Source organism: Toxotes jaculatrix, chromosome 9 (assembly GCF_017976425.1).
Source record: "Toxotes jaculatrix isolate fToxJac2 chromosome 9, fToxJac2.pri, whole genome shotgun sequence".
Lineage (NCBI taxonomy): Eukaryota > Metazoa > Chordata > Actinopteri > Toxotidae > Toxotes > Toxotes jaculatrix.
Window position 1 is genome coordinate 14,711,428 of NC_054402.1, and position 27,203 is coordinate 14,738,630.

The window sequence follows — 27,203 nt, forward strand, 5'->3', positions numbered from 1 at the left end:
TACATCCTATTTACAAATTTTACCAGACGGCTGTGGAGACAGAATGAATTGTGGCATAATGGGGTATTGATGGCAGTGGAGTGGAGCGTGGTAATTTGTTGTGGTCCCTCTGTGGCAGGTTGGTAATGGGTCAGCGGCTCCTGGTAAATTACCCCTGTGGCTCCTCAATCCTCTGTGACCCACACACACACAAACACATTGTGGTGGCAGGAGGCAGGAGGTGGTTCTGGTGGCTTTTATTGACAGCAGTTTATTGATTAAGGAGAAGCAGATTTTATGTGTGTGTGTGGGTGGGTGCGAGAGAGAGAGAAAAAGGGAGAGATTTCTTTTGTGGTGTCATGCACAATAATATGTGTGTGAGTGCGCAGCAGTGTTATTGTGCATGTGACAGCAGGTTTGTGCCTGACATTTGGAGAGATAATTAAAATTTAAAGGTGTGCCTCCCCCAGGTATAGCCCATTGATTTGACAGGCGACAAGACATTTAAAATCTTCAGCTCACAGGAGTCAAGAGACATTTATACTGAAATAATGTGTTACAGTTTCTTCTCTAATGGATTAGTGATATGTGTGATGTGCTGTGTTGAAAAGGGAATAATTCCAGGGTGAGATTTAATAGCATAAAGTAAGTGTGGGTTTTCTATATGACCAACAGTAGGCTATGTGGGTAACCCTTTACTCCTTTTTTTTTTTTCAAGAATTGGGCAAGGTCCTATTAAGGGAAATCTTAATACTAAAGCATATAGTCATATTTTAGACAATAGGGTGCTCTGTCGCAAGAGTTTGGGAAAGATGTTGATGACTGTTGATGACTGTTTCATGCATGTGGCAGTGCCCCTGTGCACCATGAAGGAACATTTTTCTGGGTTTGGTGAAGAACAAGTTGACTAGCCTGCACAAAGCACTGACATGAACCCCACCTAACACCTTTGGTATTTACTGAAACACAATTAAGAGCCAGGTCTCATAACCCAACAGTGTCACTGATGTACTCTTTGTGGCTGAACAGGAGCTAATTCCTTCAGTGCAGGCTATTAAAGCAGCACATTAATGCCCATTGTGTTGGAATGGGGTGTTTATATATACACATCTACTGCATTTTGTCCATCCTTGAAGACTCCTCTGTTGATTCTCCTGAGGCTTCTCGTTTTTTCCCCGTTATCAAACAGGATTACTTTGGACTACACGTACCATGAATCAACAGTTGACGTAAACAGCGACGCATTACGACACACAACAAAAACATTGACGGCAGTATCATGGCGGCGTACGGAGTCAGTTTTGAAAGTTCAAACAGCATCGAAGAAAGAAAGGAAAGTAAACGACAGGCCCGACGAGAAGCGATAGAAAAGGTATGACCTGTGAGGAGAGGAAACAACACCCCTATTTGTAAATTTGGGTTTGCTTCATTGGTGTTCGTCGTGGCGTAAGTGATGCCTGTTTTGCTCGAATGAAAGCTAACAAGCTAAGTATGCTAACAGGTTCCGTTAATGTGCACGGAGGGGTTTGGCGGTTTTGTTTTCACGGTACTGTCCTCATCTGTGATATACATTGGGATTTTTGTGTGTTTTCCCATCTCATGGTGTGTCTCGGACAGCCCAGAGCATTTGTGCGTCTTCACATTTGGCCTGACAATGTGTGTCTGGACAGGCGGACACAGTTAAGCTGCAGGCAGCGAGTTACAGGACAAACACTGGGTTGGGTAGATATGAGACCTGCAGCTGTGTTTATACAGCTTTTATGTCATGGTCGCAGTTGTACACGGAGCTCAGCGTAAAGATTAGGGCAGGTCTTGTTGTTATCACATTTGCAAACACTTTTCTAATTGTGCGTTGTCCTTTTGCTGTGCAGCTTTGTTTGCACTGTTGCCAGATACACAAACTAACTCAGAGCAGACGATGTCTGCAGTAGATGAGCATTAAAGGCCGTAAAGACATTATCTGCCCGACTCACCTGTGCTTGAACAGGCCAAAGCAAAGAGTGTAGCAGGGTCTGATTTATTTTGCCTGAGTTTGAAGAGCGATTGGCTCATAAACATTTTAGTGGTACCGCCATTGCATCCAATAGGTATAAATGTGGTGCTCAAATATTTGAAAATCATAGTTCTCATCAGCGGTATCATGGGAGTGTGGAGACTGTCATTCCTTTCATATGTTTTTATCTTGTTGTTTTCTCTTCTAAGATTTGTTCATGTTGTGATTGCAAGTAGGGCTCCAGTTAACAAGTGTTTTGATTGCAGTCATTTTGTGAACTGTCTCTGAGAAGAAATTCTGGGATGTTCCATAGAATATAACTATGATAATTCACCAGTGTCTTTACTACTTGCATTTGTTGTGTTTTGCTCATGCGTCCACAATTGGAGCCTTCATGTTTAGTTTTTGTAAGGGTGGGATGGGTAAAAATGTGCTCTGGCTTTGTGTTTTTTCTGAGGGTGCTTGCGGTGGAAAGGGTGTTTCTTCAGATGCGTGGAGAAATGAGAGCAGAATGGGGACATTTTTAATTTAATTTTAGTTGTTAAATTGCTCCAGAAACTCTTTCAATAAAAATACTTTAAATAAAAGAATGGCTGAATTTTACATCAGTGCCTCTATTTCAGCCCAGACAGTCATTGTAGCTCTACACTTAATTAGATTGACAGTAGATAGACATGTCTGAAAATGCAAATGCTGGTGTACCCTTTCTTTGAACTGTATTGTTCTGTTTTTTGTTTTTTTTTTAATTACCTCTCTTATTTCCATGCTGGTGCCCAGGCCAAACAGCAGCATGAGAGAGAAGAGAAGAGGAAGGAGCTGAAGAGGCAGAGAGGGGAGGACACTTGGATGCTCCCTGAGGTCAACCAGAGGCTGGAGCAGATAGAGGAGGTAAGATGCAAAGTGTTTTTCACTTAAAGTTGTGCATATAATGACTGACATGCCTCAAAACAGTAGTTTTGCTGGTATGTAGGATGATTAGTAGTGTCACACCTTTATAGGTGCTGTTCATTACAGTATTCTGCAATTGTATTAAACATTTGTCTACACTTTCATGGTCATTACAATTTATATTAAAGCAATGATCCAGAGGAGAAACAGGAAGAAGCTGATGATAATGATAGAAAGAACTAGTGTTTTCTGATGTTGTCAGTTATGCTTAACGCACCCCTTGATGGTCTGCCAGTATGGAGAAAAATAACTGGAGGCAAATGGTTATTCTTGGATATCTTGTGGATACCTCCTAGATATTTTAATAACAAACAGTAACACAACTAATGAAAATAAACATAATTGAATCTGTAACCCCTACAGGATGGCTCTGTGAAGAGCAAGAAGAAGAAAGAGAAGAAATCTAAAAAGAAAAAGGAGAAGAAGAAGAAAGCCAAGAAGGAGAAGAAGACAGCAGAAGCAGGAAATGGCTCCAGTGACAGCTCAGAGGTAGGTTATTGGGTCATTATCCTCTTCAGGATTCTTTTAACTAAAGTCTCAAGTTAAAACCTGAATAGTGTCAGCAGGTCTTGCTACACTGGTTAATAACTAAGTAAAAGAATTTAAAAGTGACTTGAATTCTGCCAGGCTAATGGTGATTTGTAACTGGGAGAAGGTTTTTCTTGGGAGGTGAAAATTTTGTAGTCTGCCATTCCTAGTGAGCTGTGCAGTTATATTTAGAACTCCTCAAGAGGCTTTGATAAAACAAACTTTTTGTTATGAAGGGATTTTGAAATGTAGCTTCTGGTCTCAGCTTTCATTTATTTATTTTCCATCCTTTTGTTTTGATATGATAATCTCTCATACTGTTTTTGTTCTTCATCATCTTTCTCTTGCCCGCACTTTTCCCTCTCTTTCTCTCTCTCTGTCAGGACGCAGAGGACGAGTGGATTGAGGCTCAGCCTCAGACTCAAGCAGCTAAACCTTGGCAGGTTTCTGACGAGTCCAAGCCTTCAGAGAGCAACCTCAGCCCATCCCAGAATGTCCAGGTAACACATTTACCTAGTTACACAGATACTGGGTAATAATGCGAATAATGTTTGGTGCCACCCCACAATTTACATTGTCCGGCTCTGTCCTATAGAGAGATGAATGGATGACCTTTGACTTCCTGACGATGAGAACCACTTCCACAGCAGACAGGAGGGCTGAGAAAGAACGACAGAAAGAGGAGGAGAGGGCAAAGGCTCAGGCTATTGAACAGGTGTGTGTCTGTTTTCTCCACTTTTTAATCTTCAGTTCCTTTCTGCTTTGGTTCTTGTTGCACTGTCGAACCCCAGGGGAGGTATAAACAGCCATATAGTTCCTCTGATGCAGAGTGTGTCATTGACATGTACCTGTTATTTGAATCCTAATGCAAAATAATCTGTTTTTCTGTGTAAGAGGGAGGTAAAGAGCAATCATGCATGAATTGCACACTAGCTGAAAACACTGTGGTAGTCACTCTCCTCATTTTACCAACTGTGTGGTTACCAAGGTAACAGAGGGTGTCCCCTCTCGGACAGCAGTACTCTGGTGTGTGTGTGTGTATATTTGTTGTTGACTGCAGGGTGTTTTTGTCTGGGTTTTTCACATTTGTTCCCCTGTCGAGGAATTGTAGATATACAGAAATGATTCTAGTGTGTGTGTGTGTTTGTGGTTCCCTCAGGCTGGTTTACACAAATTGGAGCTAAACCCGTACTGGAAGGATGGGGGAACTGGTCTGCCCCCAGAGGAGATGGCTGCTACTGCAGTAAAGAAAGGTAATCATCACTTGAGATCACTAGTCAATATCAAGACATTTTCCAGCTATGTAGAGCATAAATATTTTTGGTTTCAAGACCAGAATAAAGTTTCACTCCAGAATTTATTTATTAATCTTATTTTTGCCAACGTTCAAGCCCAAACAGAAATCCATTGTAGAAGAGAACTGTTGCCTCACTGTTCCCCTCTTGCAAAGGAAAAAAAGTAAAAACAGCGTGCAGTTCAGCTCATCACACATTCCCATGTTTACTTACAGCACTTTATGCTCTTTCCTCTGCACTGTGTTGTCCTCATCCCAAATTTTCTCTCATTTCCTTTCATTTTCTCACCTTCAGACCTCACTTGTCTCATTCTTTCCTCTCCTTTCTTGCTGGCCTCATTTTTTTTCTTTCCACAAACTAAGACCAACCAGATTAAACAAGGTGCTTAAATTAATGATACACTTGACCAGTGTGTGTGGATTATTATTGCAGTCACTCACTGGAATTGGCGATTAATATGTTGGGTACAAAGAAGAAGCTTAAAACAAAAAAATTTGATCACTTTAATGACTTCTCATCACAAAGTTGACTATTAAATTTCACTCTTGACCTTGGAAAGCGCAGTAGACAAAACAGTCTCACCTCATGGTCCATTTAAATATTGTTAAATAGGAAATATTGATTGTAGAGGCAGAAGATTTGTGTTACTACTCTTGATGATTGTTCTTATGTACTGTGGATATATGTACTCTACGGATAGGTAGAATGCATGTATTATGTCTGACAGTCAGAGGGGAGCTACTGTGAGATGGATGACGTGGAGAGTTTAGTGTGCTGAAAGTGCAGAATTGAATTTTAAAATCAGAGAGGACTTGGCTGCAGTTATATATGCACAAATGTCAGCACGGACATTCAGCAGAAGACAGAGAGGACGGAAAAGAGGAAGAGCTTCTGTGTTAGGGGTTTAAGGAAAGAGTGAGAGAGACAGACAGACAGAATAAGCTGTGTTAAGCTGACAAGCAAATGCAGGTATGTGTACATGTGTCTCATATCACTGCACAGTAGGTACAGTTCCCTCTAGAGCTGGCACGTCCTCTCTATTAGAAACATTTACTTTAACAGCAAGGCAGAATAAGCTGACGCAAACATCACACACACACTCTCTCTCTCCCCCCCCCCTCTCCCCCTCTCTCCCTCTCTCTCCCTCTCCTTCAAACTGTGTGCCAGATGGGAATGTTGTTTACTTCATCTTGTGTTATAATTATGGGGTCGCAGGAGGTAAAGACTGCTGTGTGTATTCATTTTTAACATCGGATACACTTTGTTTTGTTCAGAAAAAAAAGTCCAGGAAACACTCGCTGATAAATGATCCGGTAACATGGGGTCAACTCCAGGATAAAAGGTGAAAAAAAAAGGTATTATACAGCTTGAAGAGGTGGAACAAGAAAAAAGCAATTCAGAAACCAGCGAGTAGAGGACCAGTAGAGGAAATATTTTTTTATTTACAAAATAGACTTATATTTTATACATTGGATTACTTTTCTAAACTAAATAGAAGAGGCCATGATGACAGAGATATCAAGAGTATGAATTCCTCCAGCTGTCATTTGTCAGCCATCATTACAGTCTTGGCTCATCAGCCAGTCACACTCACCATCTGCAGTCACCGTACACTTGTCTCTTTTTGTTCCTTCAGTGTTTTGTTGTCCACCTACAGTTTAAAGCAGAAGCTGCAGATGATTAAGCAATGCCTTGTTCTCAAACACACTGAATCAAATATTTACTATTGACTTTGACCAGAGAGACATTTGGTTTTGTTCAGTACATTTGTCATGTTTTATCTCTCTGGGAAGTTGTATGAATGGTTGTTTTTGAAAGAAAACGGATTTATGAACTTTAATTCTGTTTTATCCTTTCCTTCCTTAATTGTCTCCTGTTTTTTTTTTTTTGCTGGGCCTGCCTTTCCTCCAGCATGTGATTCAGTTTCTTTTGTGGATTTAATTTCTTTTTCAGCTTCTTTTTACTCATCATTTCAGTGTTAATCCATATCAAGATGAAACCGCTTGACATCAACATCACTCGACATTCTGTTTTATAAACTTTTGATTTGAGAGTCATAATGTGGAAAATCTGAGACTCACTGGGGCTCAGAATTCATTAAATGGTGCAAACAAGTTTTTCTCTGTGCCTCTTTTTGACTCTTTTAATCCCTCCATTCCTGCAGGCCCAGTAATTAATGATGGGGGTCTGAGTTGGCTGAGGAAGAGCTACCAGAGGATGAAGGAGCAGGCAGAGAGGGAGCAGCGCAGCCTCAACGATGTGGTGGCTGAGAGATATGGAGTGAGAACTGATGGCACACTGGCAGCGGCTCACACATCCACATGCACGATTTAGCGGGCACATACGGTTATGAGAAAAAGCCACTGCAGAGATGAGAACGTTGCGTAATATTCAGTTTAATGTAAATGGAGATTTGAGCATTAAAAAAAATATTTCCAGCTACTCTGACTTACATGTCAAGGTACAGGCACTTAGAAGTCAAAGATTTACACACATTGTGAGTTCACACGCGCACACATACATACTTGCTCACCAGTGTGTGAAGAGTGTGACTCTTGATACGTTGTTTTATTGGAAATCTGCCTCTTTGTTGTCTGACATCACACACACACAAACAGTACCCAGTGTCCTTTGTTAAGTTAATTTCAGCAGTGTCAGCGTTTGTGGCTTCGGTTGACAACATAGAAACTGTCACTGTCAGAACATTGTGTGTATATCTATCTATCTGTGTGCGTGCGTGTCTGCTTTCTTTTTCCTTTGTCAGAGCTCAGCCTGTCACAGAGCTGTACCTCAATTGTGTTTCTTCTTGTAAAGCAGAGACACCTTTTATACAGTCGCTGTACCATATCTTTAACAATATAATCTATATGTATGCACATGGGTTTTTGGGGATTTGTGTGGCACTATATTATCTTGAGGGCGTGTGTGTGGGTTTTTATGCTTTTGTATGCATCACTTGTGTTCAAGCAGGAGCTTTCAGTGACATGATGTTCATTTCCAGTTATCAGCTGGAAATTATGAAAGAAATCTGCATCCAGTCTACAAACCACTGCTATCAGATACAATATGTCTGCTAGGCTTGGTTTTATTCACCATGCACAATGTTGGTACATTTTCAAATGGGCCTCCAGTAAAGTGCCACGGGTGAAGGGTTTGGATGTTTGTGAAGATATGAGCTGTAAAATTGGACAAAGTGTTCAAGTAATTTAATATGTTCTATGTGTTTCTCTTTTTATAGTCAATGGAAGAATTTCAGCAGAGACTTGCCGAAGCTGAGAAAGCTGTGTATGGACAGAGGAGGGGAGGAGGAGAAGAAGACGGCTCATCAAGAGGCGGGTGGAGGAAAGGAGAGAATGAGGCCAGAGAGAGATGGAGGAGGAAAGAGGGAGATGGGGAAGACGGAGGTCGGCGGAGAAAAAATGAAAGAGAAGGAGACTCATCACCCCGAGACAGAGGGAGACACCATGGGGAGAGGGGAGGGTATCAAGGGGAAGGGGAGGAAAGAGGTCGAGATGGAGACAGGTATAGAGAGAAGGACAGAGATAGAAACAGAGAAAGAGACCGAAATAGGGATAGAGACAGAGAAAGGGACGGAAGAAGAGACAGAGAAAGAGATAATGCCAGAGAAAGGGACAGAGATAGTGAAAGAAATAGAGAAAGAGATTGGCCCAGTGCTGCGTCATCATCATCTGGGGAAAGTTGGAGTCAACGTTCCCTGTCCCTTGGGTCACTAAAAGGCCGCTTCCTCAAACCCTCAGAAGATGATGACAGTGGTGAAGGTGGGTTGATCTCAAAGCCTTTTCTAATAGATGTCTGAGTCACATTTTGCAGACGTAAACAGCATTTTTATCTTATGCTGTGTTAAATCGCATTTTCTGTTCATGGGGGTTAAACCTTGTGCTGTTTTCCTTCTTCATTTTTGAGAGGGAGAAATAACATAGGTCACATTTCTGCTCAGTTTCTATCGCATATCAGGAAGCTTATTAAGCCAAGACTCTCAAAAGCCTTAACTTGCTTTGTCACCTATTTGCTGTGCAGTTCCAGAGCGTCGTCCTCCTCCAGCTCGGCCCTCCACAGGATTCCTGAAACCCAGCTCTGATGATGAAAACTCTGGTCCACATAACACCAGTGTACCCGCCTGGAAGAAGAGTAGCAGTGCCGGTCAAGAATCTGGGAGCCTGGAAAAACCACAGCAGGAGAAGGAGAGGGATCCTGGGAAAGCTGTAACTGCTGCTCAAGACGGTCTGCGTAGTGATAAAACTGCTGTGACAACATCAAGGTTTTTAAGCTTGTTATTTTGTTATCTTCAATACAAGGTTAGCATATGTGACATGTAACACTGCTGTATGGCCTGAATGCTCAGGTTGTATTTGTGTATGGATGGACTTGCATTTGTCATTCCTTGTCCGTCAGTGTAGACACAGATGTCTGACATTCTGCTTTTGAGCTGTTGGCGTGGTGCTGCCTGTGCCGATGCCAGATTGTATGTCTGATTTGTAATGGGGCCCACACAAGCAACATAAACTACAGACACTTGTGAAACTTTTAAGAGACAGTGGAGTATCCAAGTACGTTGTATCATGTTAATGTATTCATATTACAGCTGCTCCAGAGATGTTCTCACAGTAATCCCCTCCATTAAACCTGGCTGTGTCCTCACATATGTACTTGATTAGTTTCAAAGGACCCGCAAGAACTCTTAAAGTCCTTATCTGCTTTTAAACATTAGTCTCAATAGTCCCTGGAAACCCCCTTGGTATTTGAGCTCCGAGCCTGTAACTCATATATTATCTGTCATATTTCTGTCTTAATAGCTGTACCATTAACACAGCTCACTGCTGATTTCACCATGCTCACCCAGTCCTCCTTTCTTGTAATTCTATTTCTGTCTCGCTCATCGTCATTCCTCTTTCATGTTAATCTCAGCCATTGTTACCCGTTATTATGCATTTCTTTAAGCTATATCTGCAACATACATGAACATGCTGTATCATTTAAAGTGACACTAAACTGTAACAACACTTACTGGCACAGCAACTGACTGCATCATAAGCTTACATGTTTTCATAGCAGTGTTGTAGGCCAGATGTTGGAGTATCACTGCTTTGTAAAGCCTTCTTAGTTCTGTGCTTTGCCTCATTAGGCTAAGTTGTTTGGGCAAACCAGCACCCAGAACCCCTGCAGCATGAAATGAGTCTGCAGTGTGGCAGCAGAATGAAATGAGGCTATGAGAAGTGTAATAGCCTAGAACGATGCTTTCCAGGCTGCAGTTCAGATCCTCGCAGGCAAAGCTGTAATGATCTCTGGGGGGCACAAAGACTCAAATGAATCATAACAGATAAACACTGTGAGAGCTTGGAAGAAAACAACTAAATGGTTAAATTAAAAAACTTTACAAATACGTTTCCCGTTAGAGGACTATTACTAGGGCGGGATAATTAAGTCACTGAATCCTGTTGTTTAGAGGGTTAGTTATGGGGGAAATCTGGAGGTAAAGAGCAGGAGAAGTTCTGAACAAGAGGAAATTAAATGGCTAGGTGTTAGTGTATCACTGATATTATAACATCATGAACCAACTAGACAGATGTGTTTAATTTAAAAAGGGTTTTTTATTAAGGTTTTGAATTTGTTGCATCATAAATTGGTTACATATTGTGATTAAAATGAGGAAATGTTTGGCCTTTAATTTTTACATTTCCCTCTCTACCTCTTGGTTTTGCTCTGCCCTTCAAACTCTCCTCTTTAATGTTTACCTAGGAATGAGTGTGAAAGTGAGGAAGAAGAGGAGGAGGAAGAGGAGATTCCCCTGCTGTCAGAGGAGGAGATGAACAGACTGGCCAGTGAGTTGGTGAAGGCAGAGATCAAGGGCAAAACGGTGAGTAGGGTATCATTATGTTACCGTCAGTCTCTGTGACTTCCAGTGGAAATTATTCTATTGAGGCTGATTACAAGACTCCTCTCTTGTTTTCCAAGACCAGTTTTAGGATTTTTTTTCTTTTAAAAGATGAAATCTCAGATTGGCTTTTTAAGCTTTTCATTGGGAAACTCTTCTGATTTGTTTTTATCTCATTAGGAATTTATTTCCTCCATGGCCTGTTACTCAGGCCCTCCAAATCTCCTGTAGGTTAAACTGGGCTAAATAGACACTTTTGGGAGGGACTAACTTGAAGAGACTAGGTAACCTAGCAACTTTGAGGCTACAATCAACCCATAATGCAACAGTCCTTGAGTAAAACATCACCACATAACCATCACCAATTGGTATCTTGTACTGCACCAATATGGTGTTTTCATTTTTCATTTATTTATCCTTTGGATTTACTTTTAGAGTGTGATAGTTTTGAATGGTTGACTGTGTGTGTATATTTCTCTATCTATCTATATCTGTATCTATCTATCTATCTATATATCTATATATATATATATGTCTTTCAGTCACTTTTATGATTATATTTTATAGTTGTTTTTAAGGGTGAACTTGCATTAAACTAGCTTCAGCGAGGGGGAAGTTGCCATTGATTTGCTTTTTCTCAACACATTTCCTTCAGCTCTATTGTTTGCATAGATTTAACAGCACATCAGGGGATCCATCAGTTTATAGCGTTTATTGATCTGTGCACTTAACTCCCCCTCTCTCTGTCTTCACGTGTCAATGCTAAGAGTCCTATTGGGAACTCTTATAGAGAGTGTTAAAGGGCTGTCTGTTGAAACACGCACACACTTAGATACACACGCCCTCATACCTATAATCCTTAGTGTTATCACCCTGGCAGCAAGCATCTCCCTACACGACAATGCAATCAAACGAATATTCCCAAACCTCTCTGTGTATTAGTGTGTGTTAGTGCGTGTTATGTGCCTTTAACAGTCGTGCACTTTTATGCCGTCTACATAAAGGTATCGATATCTGTCATGGCAGTATGGCTTAAGAGGTTCTGTGTGTATATGTGTGCTCGAGACAGATATTTTTCTGTCGGTCCTCTGTAGTTTTTCTGTTTTACAGTGTTCAGCCTCAGAGTCTCTTATCTGACAGCTGCCAAGAACACTTATGGAAAAAAATATTCTAAACTGTAATAATGGAAAATACTCAGCTATAAATACTGCAATTTATTTTTACATGTCTGCCATTATTTAGAAACCATATGATGTTAATAATAATCCAGCATCAGTTGTTAGTGTGCTTTAATTTGATTTTATAGGCTTACGTAAGCATTTCCTTTAACACTGTAAACACATTTTGTGTCGCCAAAAAAACTGCACACAGTAACATTGACTAACATATACTGACCTGCTGTTTTTCAAAAATGTGTGTGTATTTGTGTGTGTTTCAGGCCGTGGTTGAGAAGCTGAGATCACAGCTGGATGCAGCACGGAGAGCCAAAGAGAACCACGCTGCCCGAAAGAAGCTACATGAAACGGCTAAATCAAACCAGGTCTGTAGATACTATATGTAAGTTTTACACTCATTGTCTAACAAATGTAACGGGTGTCCATGAGGGGAGACAAATACTGAGACACTTCTCTCGGTAAACAATTCAACGCTCAACAGCACTTCTACGTATATCCTCCAAAATTCTCCAGTTGTATTAGACTGCACAAGTTTTTTTTGTTTTGTTTTGTTTTTTTAAACTTGCAGCCCCCCTCTTTCTGGAAAAAAAGATGGAAGGAGAGAGAAGATATTTTTTTCTTCCTCCTTCTCTCCTCTTTTTATCTGCCTTTTTCTGTCTAAATGCCTGCTGTTCCGTAAGAGATGTTTTCCCCAGTGCTGATATCTACACAGTTCTGTTTCCCCTAGATTTACTATATATCCATCACACTTCATTAAAACACACTGCAGATTTTCACATGTATAATCACATATATTCCCAGATACAGACACGCCATCCTAAATTGGATAGATGCATAAACACTCAAAACATATACAGATGTAAACACATGCACACACAGGACGAGACTGATACACAGCTCTGACCAAGACACACACTCACACACACATTGTGAATTGAATCTTCTTGTGTCAGATTTATCTGCTGGCGACTTCTTTTTCCTCTCTCATCGTCTAAATGCAAATCCAAACACTCAAGGCTATATCTTTTCTAAACTTAACACACACACACCCATACCCACACACACAGGTTAGTCTTTCTGTAGTTGTGAGGACACAAGTTGACTTAATGCATTCCCTAGCCCGTTACCCCAACCCTAACCTAAACCTAATTCTAACCTGAACCTTAAAACCAAGTCTTAACCCTCAAACAGACTTTTAAAGTTGTAAGGACCGATCAAAATGTCACAGAATGATAATGACAAAAACAAAATTTTTTTCCCACACAACCATAGAAAGACATGTACACACACACAGATTACTTCAGCATTCATCTCTCACACCATGTAGCAGGCAAGAAAAGCGCCGTGCACACACTCGTCTTCAGTGTGTACAAGAAACTCTGCTGTTACATCTGACTGCTTTTAAAAGGAATTTGTTTGTTTGAAGTCTCCTCAGTGCTCGGCTCTTACATCTTGCTCTCTGTATAGAAACGGCTCCTGTTCGGCATTTTAGCAGATCCCTAATGGGTACAAATGTCTTTTAGTGCTGACGAAACTCTCCTACCAGAGGTCATTCAGTGTGTGCCCTTGTGTTAATGTGTGTGTGTGTGTGTTTGTGTTTGAAAAAGAGAGCAACAGAAGGAGAAAGAGACAGAGAGTATATATACCATCCTGTCTGTGTTTGTAGTATAGTCAATCAACAGAGAGCAATGACACTGGTACCTCAGCACTGCTTTATCTCCTCTCACTGGCATTGCTAATGCCTTTTCTGGCTACACACACACACACTCTTATTCCCAGATAATTAGCAGCGTACTTCCGACATGAACATATTCCAGACAGCTTTATACACACATGGGAAGCAGGTTGTGTTTATTTATATAACCTGTATATCATCATTTGTAAGTTAGGCCAGACTCATCCCCAGTAAGGCCACCCCGTCCAAATTGAAGGACTAGGGTGAAATCCTCCGTAAGATTTTTGAGAAAATGTCATAATTCTTAGGTTTTAGTGCGCTTATCAGCTGAGAGGTACTTCAGCCCACTTAAAGATGGAGTGCCGTTGATTTGCACTCATTCGAGATCTTTCCATTCTGTCTTGTTATGGAAGACTTTTGGCTTATCTTCCGTATTCAGTGTTTTGACTCTTGCTGCCTGTCCAGCTCATATTTAGTGTTTTCACTGTGTGTGGAGCCTTGGAAGGCCTAACTGTGCTGACTGGAGCAAAGGAAATATTCTCTCCTATCGTATTTTTTCTGACAGTCCGTCTTACTGTCTGTTTCAGTTTCTTTTAACTGTCTCCCCAGATTTTAACCCAGCCTTTTCAAGACTAATGACATTTCTTTGGAATAAGCCAGCTTAATTTAGGTGTTTATATTTACTTATACAGTTTATAACACCTGCTTATATTTATATGCCCTTCGTCTGTCCTGACACCTCTGTTTTCTCCTACTGCTCCCCTAACATATATCCAGGAGCAGGTGGAACCCATCCAGCTACTGACAAAATAGTTCAACTGATACTGGTACAGGATTAATGAAAACACACTGCTTTCTGTGTTTTAGACTTTGTAAGTTAATTGCAACTTTTTGTTTTCAAAAGATTGAACCTGTTGCTGTAGGGCCCTCCATAATGGAATTAAAGTCTGAGCATTAGTCATCCAAGCTATTATAAGCCAGGTCAGCAAATGCTGCATTTCTGACCTGACATTTGTTGGAGACAGTGGACCGTTCCAGGCATTAATTTTGTGGTTTTATCCTGAGGTTTGATGCCTCAAAGTCTGAAAAGAATGCTTCAGTCTTCTGGCAGTGAATTTAGTTGGGCCTTAATATACAGAAAAAATGGATAATGACCTGGATGTGTTTTGGTTTTCCAGGTCCCAGGTCGCTCCACTGAAGACCAGGAGGTCCTGCTGTTTAGAACAGATCAGTCAGGTCGGGCCTGGCCAGTCAAGCCCCCATCTGGACCTCAGGAGCCCCACGGAGGACGACGGAAAAAGAAACCGGTAATGAGAGAGGGATGGCGGGTGGTATGAAAAAAAATGACAGGACAGCAGGGAGGGAAGTTTTCTACAGAGGAATAAATTCAGAAAATCTGCTGCTATGCACATGGAAAAAATAAATCTTGAACTGCACCAATAAGCTACCTGTTAGAAAAAAGACAGAGAGGATCCTGGAGCACACTACTGCAACTACAAGGTAGCTGTACAGAGAAAGGGGGGAGCAAATGAGAGGCTTGTGTCCTGCTATTTGTTCCTTGTCGTTTGGTATTCATGAGTGTGTAATGAGAGCAGGGACTCCACCTGACTCTGAGCTGAAACATTTGTAATGTAAACAAAGCTCTCTTGTCCACTCTCTGTTTGTGGTTATTATAAATGTATTATTGAGCGGTCTTGGTCTTTCTTGTCTCCACTGTCTTTGTCTCACATTTTCTCATCCCCCCTTTTCAATGGATTTTAAGATTAAATCTTTTTGGTTTTTTTTTGTTTTTTTTTAAAATAACACCCAATTCTCAGTGAATGTCCCTTTTATCTCACATACCTCTTTACCTCTCTTTTCAGATTGAGACCCATGTTGACGGGCAGCGTGTGCGCTATTTCCAGGATGATGACAATGTTGGTTTGCAAGAAATGGTGAGGAGGGAGAAGATGAGCACTGCACAGGATCAGAATGCCCTCTACTCTCGCATGGCTGCCAAGGTAAGTAAATGATAGTCTTACCAGTTGGCAGTGCTGCGCACAACTTGGCAACAAGGACGACACTTTAGGATACGGATAACTATTACCAGAATGAACAGTGTGACCAAAAATTATTGACCACAGACCTAGAGAAACAGGATGAGGTTTTTCACAATCTTACAACCTAAGATAACAAGATTACAACTAGTCTCATTACAAATACATACTATAACATAATCAAAGCAGGCAGATTGCATTAACTTACAAAAACTAAGGTGTTTGATTACTTAATTATTTTTTTAATCAAACTGTACTGGATTGTTTGAGCCTGAAAGCATACCTGGGGTTGCTCTGTAGCACACTGGAAAACTGTTGAGGCCCTGGTGGGTTTCCACACTCACTAATAGTCAGATTTTGTTATCGAATTGATTTGTAACTGGTGATAACTGACCTAGTTCTTTCCTGTGTTTTTTTCCAAAGATTATTTTCCTCTCTGTGATCAGGTTATTGTTTCTACTGTTTTCCCCTTTCTCCTCTGTCATTGGTCCACTTTCTTGCCTCTTACGTGTTCTGAGATTGGACGCCACCTCAGAGTTAGTGTGTACTCAAAATTGTGGCAGCTTCCTCAACTTATGGAGACAAAAGAAAAGCAAATGTATCCGTTGTGGACACAGCAGTTTGATTGGGTTGAAAATAATGAATCAGTGCGGGACAGACAAACTGTTTGTACCTGTGGTTGGCAAACTCAAGTAAAGGCAGATGAAGTTGGCTTTGCACTCTGGCTTTTGTCAAGTTGCTGCAGTTGCTCATCACTTGGTTTTTGTTGGGTGGATTTTTTTTGTCACTGCTAATCTGTATTATAAACTGAAACTCTGAATTTTTTGTGTTTTCATTAGCTTAGCATGAGCCCTTCATATCTACATAGGGAGTGGGTTTGTGATTCCAAAGTGCTTTAGAAAGGGCAAATAATACCAAACATCAAATGAGCAGTAAAAATTCAGATCTGGTAAATAACAGGTTTTAAACACAGCAAAGGAGGCAGGAATTGTTAATTATTGCAGGCAATTTTGGCAAATAAAAAAAATGAAACAAAACAAATATTGCAAAACAAATAATAAATGCCTCTTATAATTACTACATATATAGGTAGTAAATTAGGTAGTAATGGGCTGTGAGGGCTGGAAATAAAATCTTACTGGTAGGAGGCTTCTCATTTTTAGCCAGCAGACATCGCTGGCTGATTAGATCAGCTGTAACTGAACCCTTTGTAAATAAAGTGTGGGGACTGATACACAGCAAATGTACAAATCATGTTGTTTCACCAATACTCACAGTGTTGTAAGCAAAGGTAGATGAAGGTAGACATAAAAATATGGCACAGCTAAGGAGCTATATGGATGTGCATTTGTGTCACCTAGATTAATTCTGTCATACTTACCTTGGGAAACGAGAGACTTTTGGGATCTGTTCTGTCATGTAGGTCGGCATTTGGCTTTGTGCCGTTATCCATTTTTCTCCACTACTAGTCTTACATCTACTCGTCTGTCTCTGCGACTCTCCTCCTCTGTGTGCTTGAAATAGACGCACAGCAGCAGATGGGTACTGGCAGGTTGTGGTGCGTGTGTCAGTCTATCAGCAGTTTCGCAGACTGCACTTTTCCATGAGCCGAGACACATTTTCACTATTCCTTCTTCTCTCTTTCACTTGTTTACTTCTTTCTCTGTAGGTTGAAATATTCCAAGTAGTGTGAAAATCCCACTCACAGGTGTGTGTGCGCGTGTGTGTGTGTATGAAAGGGAAGCATTAATAAGCAAAGGTATGGAGGAGTTGCCATGGCGATTAAAGAAAAAAAGACAAATGCTTTAGTTCATTCAGTTCTTGTTTTTCCATTGTCCGACTTTCTCTGGCTTCACACGCTCACTTTCCCTCACTCACTCACTCACTCACTCACTCACTCACTCACTCACACACACACACACACACACACACACACACACACACACACACACACACACACACACACACACACACACACACAATCACTCTCCTTCACTCATATATTCATTACACTTGCATGCATATAAAAATATACACACACGTTCTGCACCTACAAAGAGTGACACTAAAAATACATCTACAGTTACCATGGCAGGGCTTCTATAAATACCACTTCTAATCACAGCTATAGATTTATGATCTGAGAGAGAGAGAGGAAGAGAGAGAGAGAGAGAGAGAGAGAGAGAGAGAGAGAGAGAGAGAGAGAGAAAGAGAGAAAGAGAGAAAAGTGTATTTTGTCCCAGCAGCTCCCTCCCATCCCTGCTTCACACTACACTTCTCTTGCTGACCCTTCCTCCCTATCTCTTTCGCTCCTTCTATAATTATCTCTATAATACTTTTCTTCTCTAACCCTTCTTCCATCTGTTCTATATCATGTAAAAAAATAGTCCACAGTAATTTATCAGTCATTTGATAAGGAATGTGATGACAATCAAAAATGCATGCCCGAGTGCCTCAAGCTTGCAAAGAGGTGCTTGATTAGTAAATTTAGGTTGTTGTAATGAAAGCAGTAGGGCTAAAAGATGGTGATGTCAGGCGGCCCATCTGTTCGTGTAACTGTCCAACCAAGTGTTTGGTACAGAGCAAGATATCTCCACTAACTACTGACCAGCTGCTGACCAGAGAACCATAAAATTTAGCTTGAAATAAAAAAATTTAAAAAAATAAAAAATTGATTGAGCAGATGGTCGTGATCCTCACTGAACAGATTCATATTTCTCAAAGGATGAAACTACATGAGCCTTTGCGCACAACATATCTCTTAAATTAACAGCCAGATTGCTGTTAGAGTTGCCAAGCATATTCATACTCTCTTGGGGATTAACCATTTTATTTAATTTATTTATTTTATTATTTTTTTTATTTTAATGACAACAGTTCAGTTCCTGGTATCTCTGGAATTTATCTTAAATTTAGACGTTTTGGAAATTATGTGATTCATCAGTTAATCTGGAAAAATATGATATATGACAGACCTATTTTTTTTTTCCATTCTTACTTTTCTTTTTGCTCAAGTCAGTGTCTTGTTGAAGGCCATGTTAACAAGATGGATGCTGGGAGTCTTGCACTCATGTTATCTGGTCCAAGGATCTACATAGTTTAAATGTTATTGCACTCTTCTGTAAGTTAGAAATCATTCACTCATTCATTCATCCGTAATAATTATGGGCACATTACATTACACACAGTGGGTGTGTTCATTTTCTCTTCTTTTGTATGTCCTTTCTTCCCCACTCCCTTTTGATGTTGCATTGAGATTTTTTGCGTTTGCGGTCTGCCTCTTCTCTTCCTTCACTCCTTCTCTACTTCTGTTTCTTCTTTTATCCTCCAGGTTTTATTCTCCATCTTTACTTCTCCTCTTACATTGCTAATGTGCCTTTCTCAATTTCTTATAACCCTCTCTTTATTCCAGCGACCAGCCTCTCGTCATTATTTTTCTTCCGTACATCTCTCATGACAACTGTAGCCAGATTGGTTGTAATGGTGTTTCCCCTGTGCACTATGGTGCAATGTAGGGCTGCACTTACAATTTGACATTGGTGTATCCAGACAAAGAAGACACTGAAGGAGGAAGAACTAATTACTGCTTGTTTATCTGATCTTTGGCTACAGAAATAAAGAGCATGTCACACAAACACACCATCACCCATAACACAGTCTTTACAAGTCCATGTACTTTGGCCACTTTGTCGCTCTCTGCTTCTATTCTGTTGGCCAAAAACGCTGACATTTATCAATAATGAATGTGTATCCAGAAAGAGGGCTCTGTGTGCCACTAATGGCCGCTGATTGTGGAGACACAAGATAGAAAACCCTGACTGCTCTTAACCATCTCTCTATCTCAGTGTTTCGCCTCAGAGTAAAAACCCCGTAGGTAGCTGTGCTGTTGCCATTTAGGGAAGGATTACACCATGTTTTCAGGGAATATCGCAAGTTTTATCCATTGGTCAGAGACAAGAGTCTGTGACTAGCATTGCTTGGAGATTTAATGTGATGCATTTTTTAAATAATTTTCTATAATTTAAGTTGTCAGCTGAAAGCTGACAGCATGGACACTGATTTATTGCTACCATATTATGCTTAATTAGTCTACATGCAAGTGTATGACAGTAAGTGTGGTGGTATGTGTGTGTGTAAGAACATAAAACTGTCTGCTCTTGGACAAATGCAGCATGTGCTGCTGCACACTTATGTGCAGTCCTTTGCACACACTCACTCCAGTACACACACACACACACACATTCCCTCCCACACTGTCACTAAACTAATCCAATTTTCACTCTCACTCACACACTCTCTCCTACACAGCGAGTCATGCACACACACTTCAGCCATGCTTGCCTCTCGCTCTCTCACATACACACAGATTCCAACCTGTTGCCCGGTCGTCATGGTGACAAGACTCAGACGTAGAAACACCAGAGTCGATACTTGGTGTCCTGCCTCACACTGTTAACACACTGAGACCACCTTACATACAGGGCGATTCAGGCACAACGCGCACACACACGCACACACACATACACACAGAATATGCTGTGGAAACGGCACAGACGTTAATGTTGCGTCAGCATCTACATACACCAATTACAGAAGATAGCAACCGGTTTCTGAGGCCAGTCGGTATCTCTACAGTAGTTTTTGAAGGCTTATCATTATTTTATTTCTTCTTTTAAAAAGTGCCAGGCTAGAATTGTTTGTTTTAAGCCTGAAATGATAAGTTAAAGCTACATTTAGTCTCCTCATCATTAAACATAACTATAATTTACTTAATTGTTCCACAAAAACAATTTGCATTTGCGAAGAGTGTGATTATTTATACTTCAGCATGTTCTCACGTACTTTTTTGTTAGCTAGAGAAAATACGCCAGATTTGGCCAGTAATTATCACACTCCTGTTACACGCTGCTCACTGCTCTCTCTTCCTCTCTTTTTTCCCCTACATCTCCATCTCTTTTTCCACTTCTCCTCTCCTTCTCGTCTGTCGTGCCCGTCGTCTCCATCACCACCACTTGTACTCCACTCGACTCTCCAGATGATGGGGAAGACAGACGGCGACAACTACACGCTGGATGACATGTTTGTGTCGAGTGCAGCGCAGCGGGAGGGCGAGGGGAGGGAGGAGGAGAGGATGAGGAACAGAGCCATCGGGGAGAGTAGGAGGCTGACTGCCTCTATGGAGAAATGCCAGCACTGCTTCAGCAGCCAAGAGCTCCAGAAGCACCTCATAGTGGCAATAGGGAGCAAGGTAAGGGATGCTGAATGTAGGCTGTTTTAAAACGGGAGGAGGGAATTTGTACTGAAATCATTAGGCGCTTAATTGATGCGTTATTTCCCAAAGGTTTTGTCTTTTCAGTGTCTTGTTTTGTCAGACTAGCAGTCCAAATCCCAAATAGAATTTTGACATACACAATTCAATGCCATCAATTGGTGATTAGAATTGCTGATAATTAATTTTGAGTCAATCAGTAAATAGATTAACTGTCTCATCATTGCAGGTCTAAATTGAAAAAACTTCTCGGCTGCTGGTCAGGAAAAAAGCGGCTTAAAAGGGATTAATCACTTCATTTCTGAACATGCATGTATTTGTGATCTTGTGTTCAGGTCTACTTGAGCCTGCCTGCGGGAGTGTCAATGACAGAGGGCCACTGTCTCATCTGTCCTCTCCAGCATCACTGCTCTGCCACTGGATTGGATGAGGATGTCTGGTCAGAAATGCAGGTGGGCCAGTCAGGTCTCCAAGTCCTGTCACTCCAGGCTAAACTGACAACATCTTTGACTGTCGTTCAACAGCGGTGGCACATGAAATCAAAACCAACCGCTGCTTTCATTTTCCCTGTTTACGTCAAACGAGAATGATTAAAATTTAATTGAGTTCACTTCTGTGCTGCTTTGCTGTCCTCAGCTGTTCCGGCGTACTTTGGTGCGTATGTTTGAGTCCCAGGAGCTGGACTGTGTGTTCATGGAAACACACATGAACCCACGCAGGAGACAGCACATGGTCCTAGAGTGTATCCCACTGCCCCGAGAGCTGGGCGATATGGCACCTATATATTTTAAGGTCTGTGTGTGTAAAGCCTCATCATTCTGATTAAACATGTCTTGGATACACTGGATAGGAGTGTTGTCTGGTATATGATAGGTTTTGAGACTAAAGCATAAAAGTCAAACACGTATCACATCAGATGTAGTACTACAGCTGTTTTCGGTCTGTTTCCAGAAAGCTATCATGGAGTGCGATGAGGAATGGGCCATGAACAAGAAGATTGTTGACCTCTCTTCAAAAGACATCCGACAAGCTGTATGCTGTCTTTTCTTTTGTCTGTCTTTCTTTCATTGTCTTGTGTGATGATAGATGTTTTCTCTCATGTTTTTGCCCTCTGTCTTGCTTTTCCTTTCTTCTCTTTCCTCACTCCTTTCCGTTCTTGTATTGTCTTGTCCTTGTTAATTGTTTTTAATTTTTTTGTGTATTGCCCTCCTAGGTTCCTCGAGGCCTGCCCTACTTTGCTGTAGACTTTGGTCTCCAGGGAGGGTTTGCTCATGTCATTGAAAATGAAAAGAAGTTTCCCCATTACTTTGGCAAGGTCAGCTTGTTTATTAAGGCTGTTGTGCCTCATGCATCATTATGCTGTCTTTCTTTTTTTAGCTAGTAAAAGTCACCGTCATTTGGTTCCAGATAATTTCACAAAACTTAACTCTTCATATGTGACAGTGTGTTGCAGCTATTGCTCAACTCTGAACCTGATTTTCACATCACTTTAAATCTTAATACGTTGCATACGTTTGCCATTATCAGACACACTAAAGTGCTGACACGATATTGTGCAATAAAGTCTAAAGAACATCTGTTTATTGATAAATCAATTGTTCCACTGTACCAGTACAAGAATAGTTGTGTACAACCCAGTTGTGCTTACAACCTGCAGTAGCTATACTTATTTTGCCATGTGTCATGCCAATGTTGCTTCACATGAACATTATAAGGATTTTGAGGCTGTTCTTTATTTATGTTTTTGTGCCATAACAAATTAATTCCAGCTAACATCACAGCAACATTTCAGAACGATCATCAATCTCTCTGTCTCTCACAGGAAGTGGTCGGAGGCATGATGGACTTGGAGCCACGACGTTGGAGGAAACCGATCAGAGAGAACTTTGATGATCAGAGGAAGAAAGTCTTGCAGTTTGCACAGTGGTGGAAACCGTATGATTGTACCAAGACTGAGGGCTAGCTGGATGCACTGACAGAAAGCTGTACGTGTTTTTTAAGTAGGGATGATAACACGCACACATGTACACAGACACTGTGCAAGAGTCACATTCGGTGAATGTGGTGCAGACATTATTCAGAGTGATGTAAAATTTAGAAATTATTATTGTGAGAACATAGCTTTTTTTTTTTTACTTAAATACAAAATAAATAATTTGATTCATGCATTAGCTGTTATTTGTGTTACATCATCAAGCCAGAAATGGTTTCCTATCACATCGTTTTTACATTGAAAAACCCAAGGCCAAAATCAGATTTTCAAAATAAAACCATAAACACTGTAATTTGTGTATAAAGTTTTTGAAGGTATTTCAGTGTTAAATAAGACTCTTTTCCTAGTTTGCATCCAAACTTTTGGATATTTTATTAGAAGTTTCCTGTGGGGTGACAATGTAAATTACTGGCTTGTGTAAACCCCAGTAAGCATGACCTTGTCATAGTGAATAGAATTACTGTAGTGATTTGCATATCAAACACAAGTATCAGTCAAATAGATATGGAGTGCTGATTAAAAAAAAACATTTCTCTCAGGCAGCAGTAACCACAGTATTTCCCTTCAACCATAAAAGTACACATTTGTCTACATTTTTGCCAGATGAGTTTTACAGCAACATAAGCAGCTGTAACTCTGTCAGCACTCACTGGAAAATAGGAAAAAAGACATCTGGTCTCAGATACATCCCTAAAACAACAAGATTTATTCTTAAAAGAAATAAAATACTCAAAAATGAAATATTTTGACAACATAAAGTCCTACATTGGCACTCTGCTTGTAAAGCTGTGTTGACCCGTCTGCTTTTCTGGACTCTTTTGCATATGGGTACATGAGAGTGTTTTGTTTCTTGTTTCTTTTTTGGAGTAAGCTTTCCAACATAAAACAGAATAGCGGAACATAGTGGAAAACCTATAAAGAAGTTCCTCGCAGCCAAGACATGAATTGAAGCTTTGTGTCTATGTGTCATACCCCCTACTTTTCAAGCTTCTTTTGTAAATACTGGCCTCTCCTGCTCTCCAGCCCAGGGATTTAATTTCTTACTCCGTGGCCTCATGATCTTTCGCAGCTGTCAATTCTAAGAGGTTTCAGTGTCATCACAGCCACATGGGCCAGTGTATATACACACACATATGCACACAACTGTTGCAGCATCACAGTCCTCACATCGAGTCTGACATGCATACACTCCTCTCATGAGTAATCATCCATCTTGCCCCCGCATGTGACCTCATCATTTTTTTTTCAGCTATGCCATTGGCTTTTTGATTAGCTCATCACTTCAGGGACTCACCTTATTTCCAGGTTTCACCTCAGACACCATGTGGTGCATGGGTGCAGCTGGTTAGTGCTGAATATGTGTGAATCACAAAAGATGACGACTTTGATGTGGTTTTTATTGTACTATTAGTATATGTGATCACACAGAAGGGGAAAAACATCAGAATCAGGATTTATTTTCTCACTCACTTACATGCTCAGCAGTCAGAGACATCAGTCCCTCTTCTTAGAAACCCAAAGGAGTCACTATCTGGGAGAGTCATAGGAATAGGAAGAGCTGTAAGAGTACAAATAGAAGAGAAGGGTTAAAATGTTCAACTCCACTGTCTGAAGAAGATATATTATTAAGACAGGACTTTTTTTAAACAAGGTTTAACGTTTGTTTCTGATCATTTTTTTTTTTCATCAAACAATAACATTCCAACAAGCTACTACATTGGTTCCTGAATGACTGTATTCAGCTCAGCTAAATTACCTGAACACATGAATAGATTTAGGTTTCAACAGATATCTGAATAAATCTTTTTGCATTGTTTGCTCACATGGATGATAACTTTTAAGGTTAAAGAAAGTGTTTCTACAATTTGACTTTACTGTGAGCACCTTAAGGAGGAACTGTTTCGGTGAAAAACAACAACATAGTCTAAACTGCAATTTGCCAAAAACTGTTTCACTTTACCTGAAATCACCTCTCTCCTAGGCTTGTGCTTATTTTAAGGCACACTGAACAAGAGTGTAGGCCAAAAGTAAACTGCCTGTCAGCAAGGACGCAGGGACACAGAGAAAATTAATTTCCCTGAGGAGGCAGCATTGTGTATTGTTATTATTTATCATTATTTTAACACCACCTTGGCAAGACCTGTTTCATTGCACCTATCTGCAAGCCATGGCCACCACAGTGTCTCTGCTGCTGGGCAGTCAATAGATTGCTTGTTATGTGTCATTTATATGTGTGTTAGAGGCCAGTTCCATCATAAATCAGCACTAATTCAATTTGTTTGTCACCTCTATTGTCCACCACTTGAATATGATGTAACTATCAAAAAAAAAAAATATCCCACAATCAAAATGTGTATCCAAAGGTCAGGTTGTAACGTAATCATTTTCAGCAAATTCAGCTGAATCTGTGATGCAGTTTTCAGTGTAACACCACAACATACAATTTGCTACTCTTTAACACTGTTGGAACAGTACAACAGGTTATTTATATTGTGCAAGTGACAGAGAGGCCCAGGTTCATGGTTAATAGCAGCAGAGTGGCATGGAGTGATCTATGGTTATGGCCAATTAGATTGGCTGGGGGCAGATTTATGACCGAGACAGCCATTTCTCTTTGTCTGTCTCTGCCTCACATGCACATCTTTTCTAGTGTGAGTTTACAACCCTCCCCACCGACCCTGCACCATGCTGTTTTGTCCTCTGTAGCTTTGTTTCATTCATTTATTCGCTCTTTCTGCCTCAGGTTCACTCATTTCATCTCTTTCTAATTCTTTCACATTCTCTTTTATGCTTCACACAGTCATTCTGCACCATTAGCAAGCAGGGGACATACAGTATAGTTGACAAAAAGATGGGGCAATAATACAGTGCCTTCTGTGTCACAAAATCGAAGCTGACAGCCTCCTAAAACACTTCCCACAGGCACAACACACACAGGAGAGCTATAGGAGAACTATAAACTCTGATAATGAAATGCTCAAATTCTGTGTGTCTGTGTGTGGTGTGGCAGGCACATGGATGACTGTACAATTGTGTTTTATGTTTGTGTGCTATGCTTGTGTGTTTGTACGACTGTCTGCTTATCTGTGGGTGAAGGCATCTGGTTTTGACTTGCTGGTGTGTGTCACAGGGCCTGAACCTCTTCTTATCTTCCCGCATTCCACATCTACACGTATTTCAGATTTTGACAGTCTGTTTCTGTTTCTGGATGGCTTTCTCTATATATGGTTTTGTCCCTTTTTGCATTCTTTTATTTGAAATATCGCGTGTTTCTGTGTGTGTGTGTGTGTGTGTGTGGGGGGGGGGTCCAGGCTTTTAGACATCATGTAAATATGCAGGGTTGCACCTGAATTGACACTGTAAATCTGTCTGCAAAACATGCTAGTTATTTCCTCCCTCTCCTCTCATGTACTTACTTTTCATGGCCCTGTTTACTACAATACTGTAAAATGTACTGCTTGATATTTTAAAATTTACTCTAAATTAATAATGCATCTGGCTTACTAGTGACTTAGAATGTCTTCCTCATCTTGGTTGTACATGGATTAATATTTCAAACCATCCAGAATAAGAGAAAATTCCTCAACTCCTCAGTACATGTACATGCATATTTTCATTCATGTTAATGTTTTGGAGCCGTCAAGGCTTCCTATACTGTGAAAACCAAAGCTGACAATGTGTGCAAGACTCTTACAGATGGGATGCTATGACAGGAAAAGTTTCGTTTGACTAATAATAAATTAACATTTCTAACTTTTTGACTCTCATAATTAAATATATCTCTCATAAATATTAATAATTGGAATTATTACAATTAAAAACTTAGCACTACACAGTGGCTTCATCAATTAATTCCATTTCTTGGGTGCAGTGCCAGTTAGACTAAGGGAAAGATTGTGCCATACTTTGTTTCCATGATAATGTTCATGTGCAATAATATTGTAAATGTGGTGTCATCCATGTTAAATGTACCTATTGAATAAGATATTGTGATACACCAGGAGGTACCACTCTTATCTATTCTAATTCCCTGATAGTACCGTTTCTAGGCTATTGCCCTGTCTGCACTCAGCTATAGACGGCAGGCTGCCAGCTCAAGGCAGTCCCTCGGCTAGTGGCCTTATCTACTCTGGAAAATTATTTATACCATAGTAGTGTTGGCTTTATTAAATGCCCACATTATTACTGATGGATGGCAGACTGATTGCTAAGAGCAAGCGACCAGATAAGGAAAGGGAGATGGAGACTGTGTGTTAGAGTGTATAGTGTGTGCAGTGTGTTAGTGTGAGAGAAAGAGAGAGTGTGTGGGTGTGTGTTAGAGAGAGAGAGAGGGAGCAAAATTCTATGCAGTGTATTGGGGTCATGCTGCTCCAGAAAGTCAAATGAATTAGTAGGCACCTCCAGGAAATTGCACTGTGA

The 27,203-nt window shown here is 40.6% G+C and overlaps 1 protein-coding gene across 2 annotated transcripts; it reads left to right on the forward strand.

Annotated features, from left to right (window-relative positions):
- The first annotated feature begins 1,254 nt into the window (after positions 1 to 1,254).
- Positions 1,255 to 24,372, forward strand: cwf19l2 (CWF19 like cell cycle control factor 2). Of its 2 annotated transcripts, none has more exons than XM_041047108.1 (19): positions 1,255 to 1,351; positions 2,750 to 2,860; positions 3,284 to 3,409; positions 3,832 to 3,948; positions 4,044 to 4,163; positions 4,608 to 4,701; positions 6,908 to 7,023; positions 7,982 to 8,522; positions 8,782 to 9,022; positions 10,501 to 10,618; positions 12,075 to 12,176; positions 14,665 to 14,793; positions 15,349 to 15,486; positions 20,558 to 20,770; positions 21,127 to 21,243; positions 21,428 to 21,583; positions 21,743 to 21,823; positions 22,005 to 22,106; positions 22,614 to 24,372. In XM_041047108.1, the coding sequence occupies exons 1-19, from the start codon at positions 1,259 to 1,261 to the stop codon at positions 22,752 to 22,754; spliced, it is 2,856 nt and encodes a 951-aa protein (XP_040903042.1). In that variant the 5' UTR covers positions 1,255 to 1,258; the 3' UTR covers positions 22,755 to 24,372. The 2 variants fall into 2 exon arrangements, with proteins under 2 accessions (XP_040903042.1, XP_040903043.1); XM_041047109.1 differs by having other exon boundaries at positions 7,982 to 8,516; positions 22,614 to 24,371.
- Positions 24,373 to 27,203: the final 2,831 nt, after the last annotated feature.

What these genes read in the sequence shown, in the direction of transcription:
- cwf19l2 (XM_041047108.1), top strand. Translation starts at nt 1,259, where the DNA reads ATGGCGGCGTACGGAGTCAGTTTTGAAAGTTCAAACAGCATCGAAGAA. An exon ending in ACTCTCGCATGGCTGCCAAG is followed by an intron (nt 15,487 to 20,557) that starts GTAAGTAAATGA and finishes TCGACTCTCCAG; the next exon opens with ATGATGGGGAAGACAGACGG. An exon ending in ATGTCTGGTCAGAAATGCAG is followed by an intron (nt 21,244 to 21,427) that starts GTGGGCCAGTCA and finishes TGCTGTCCTCAG; the next exon opens with CTGTTCCGGCGTACTTTGGT.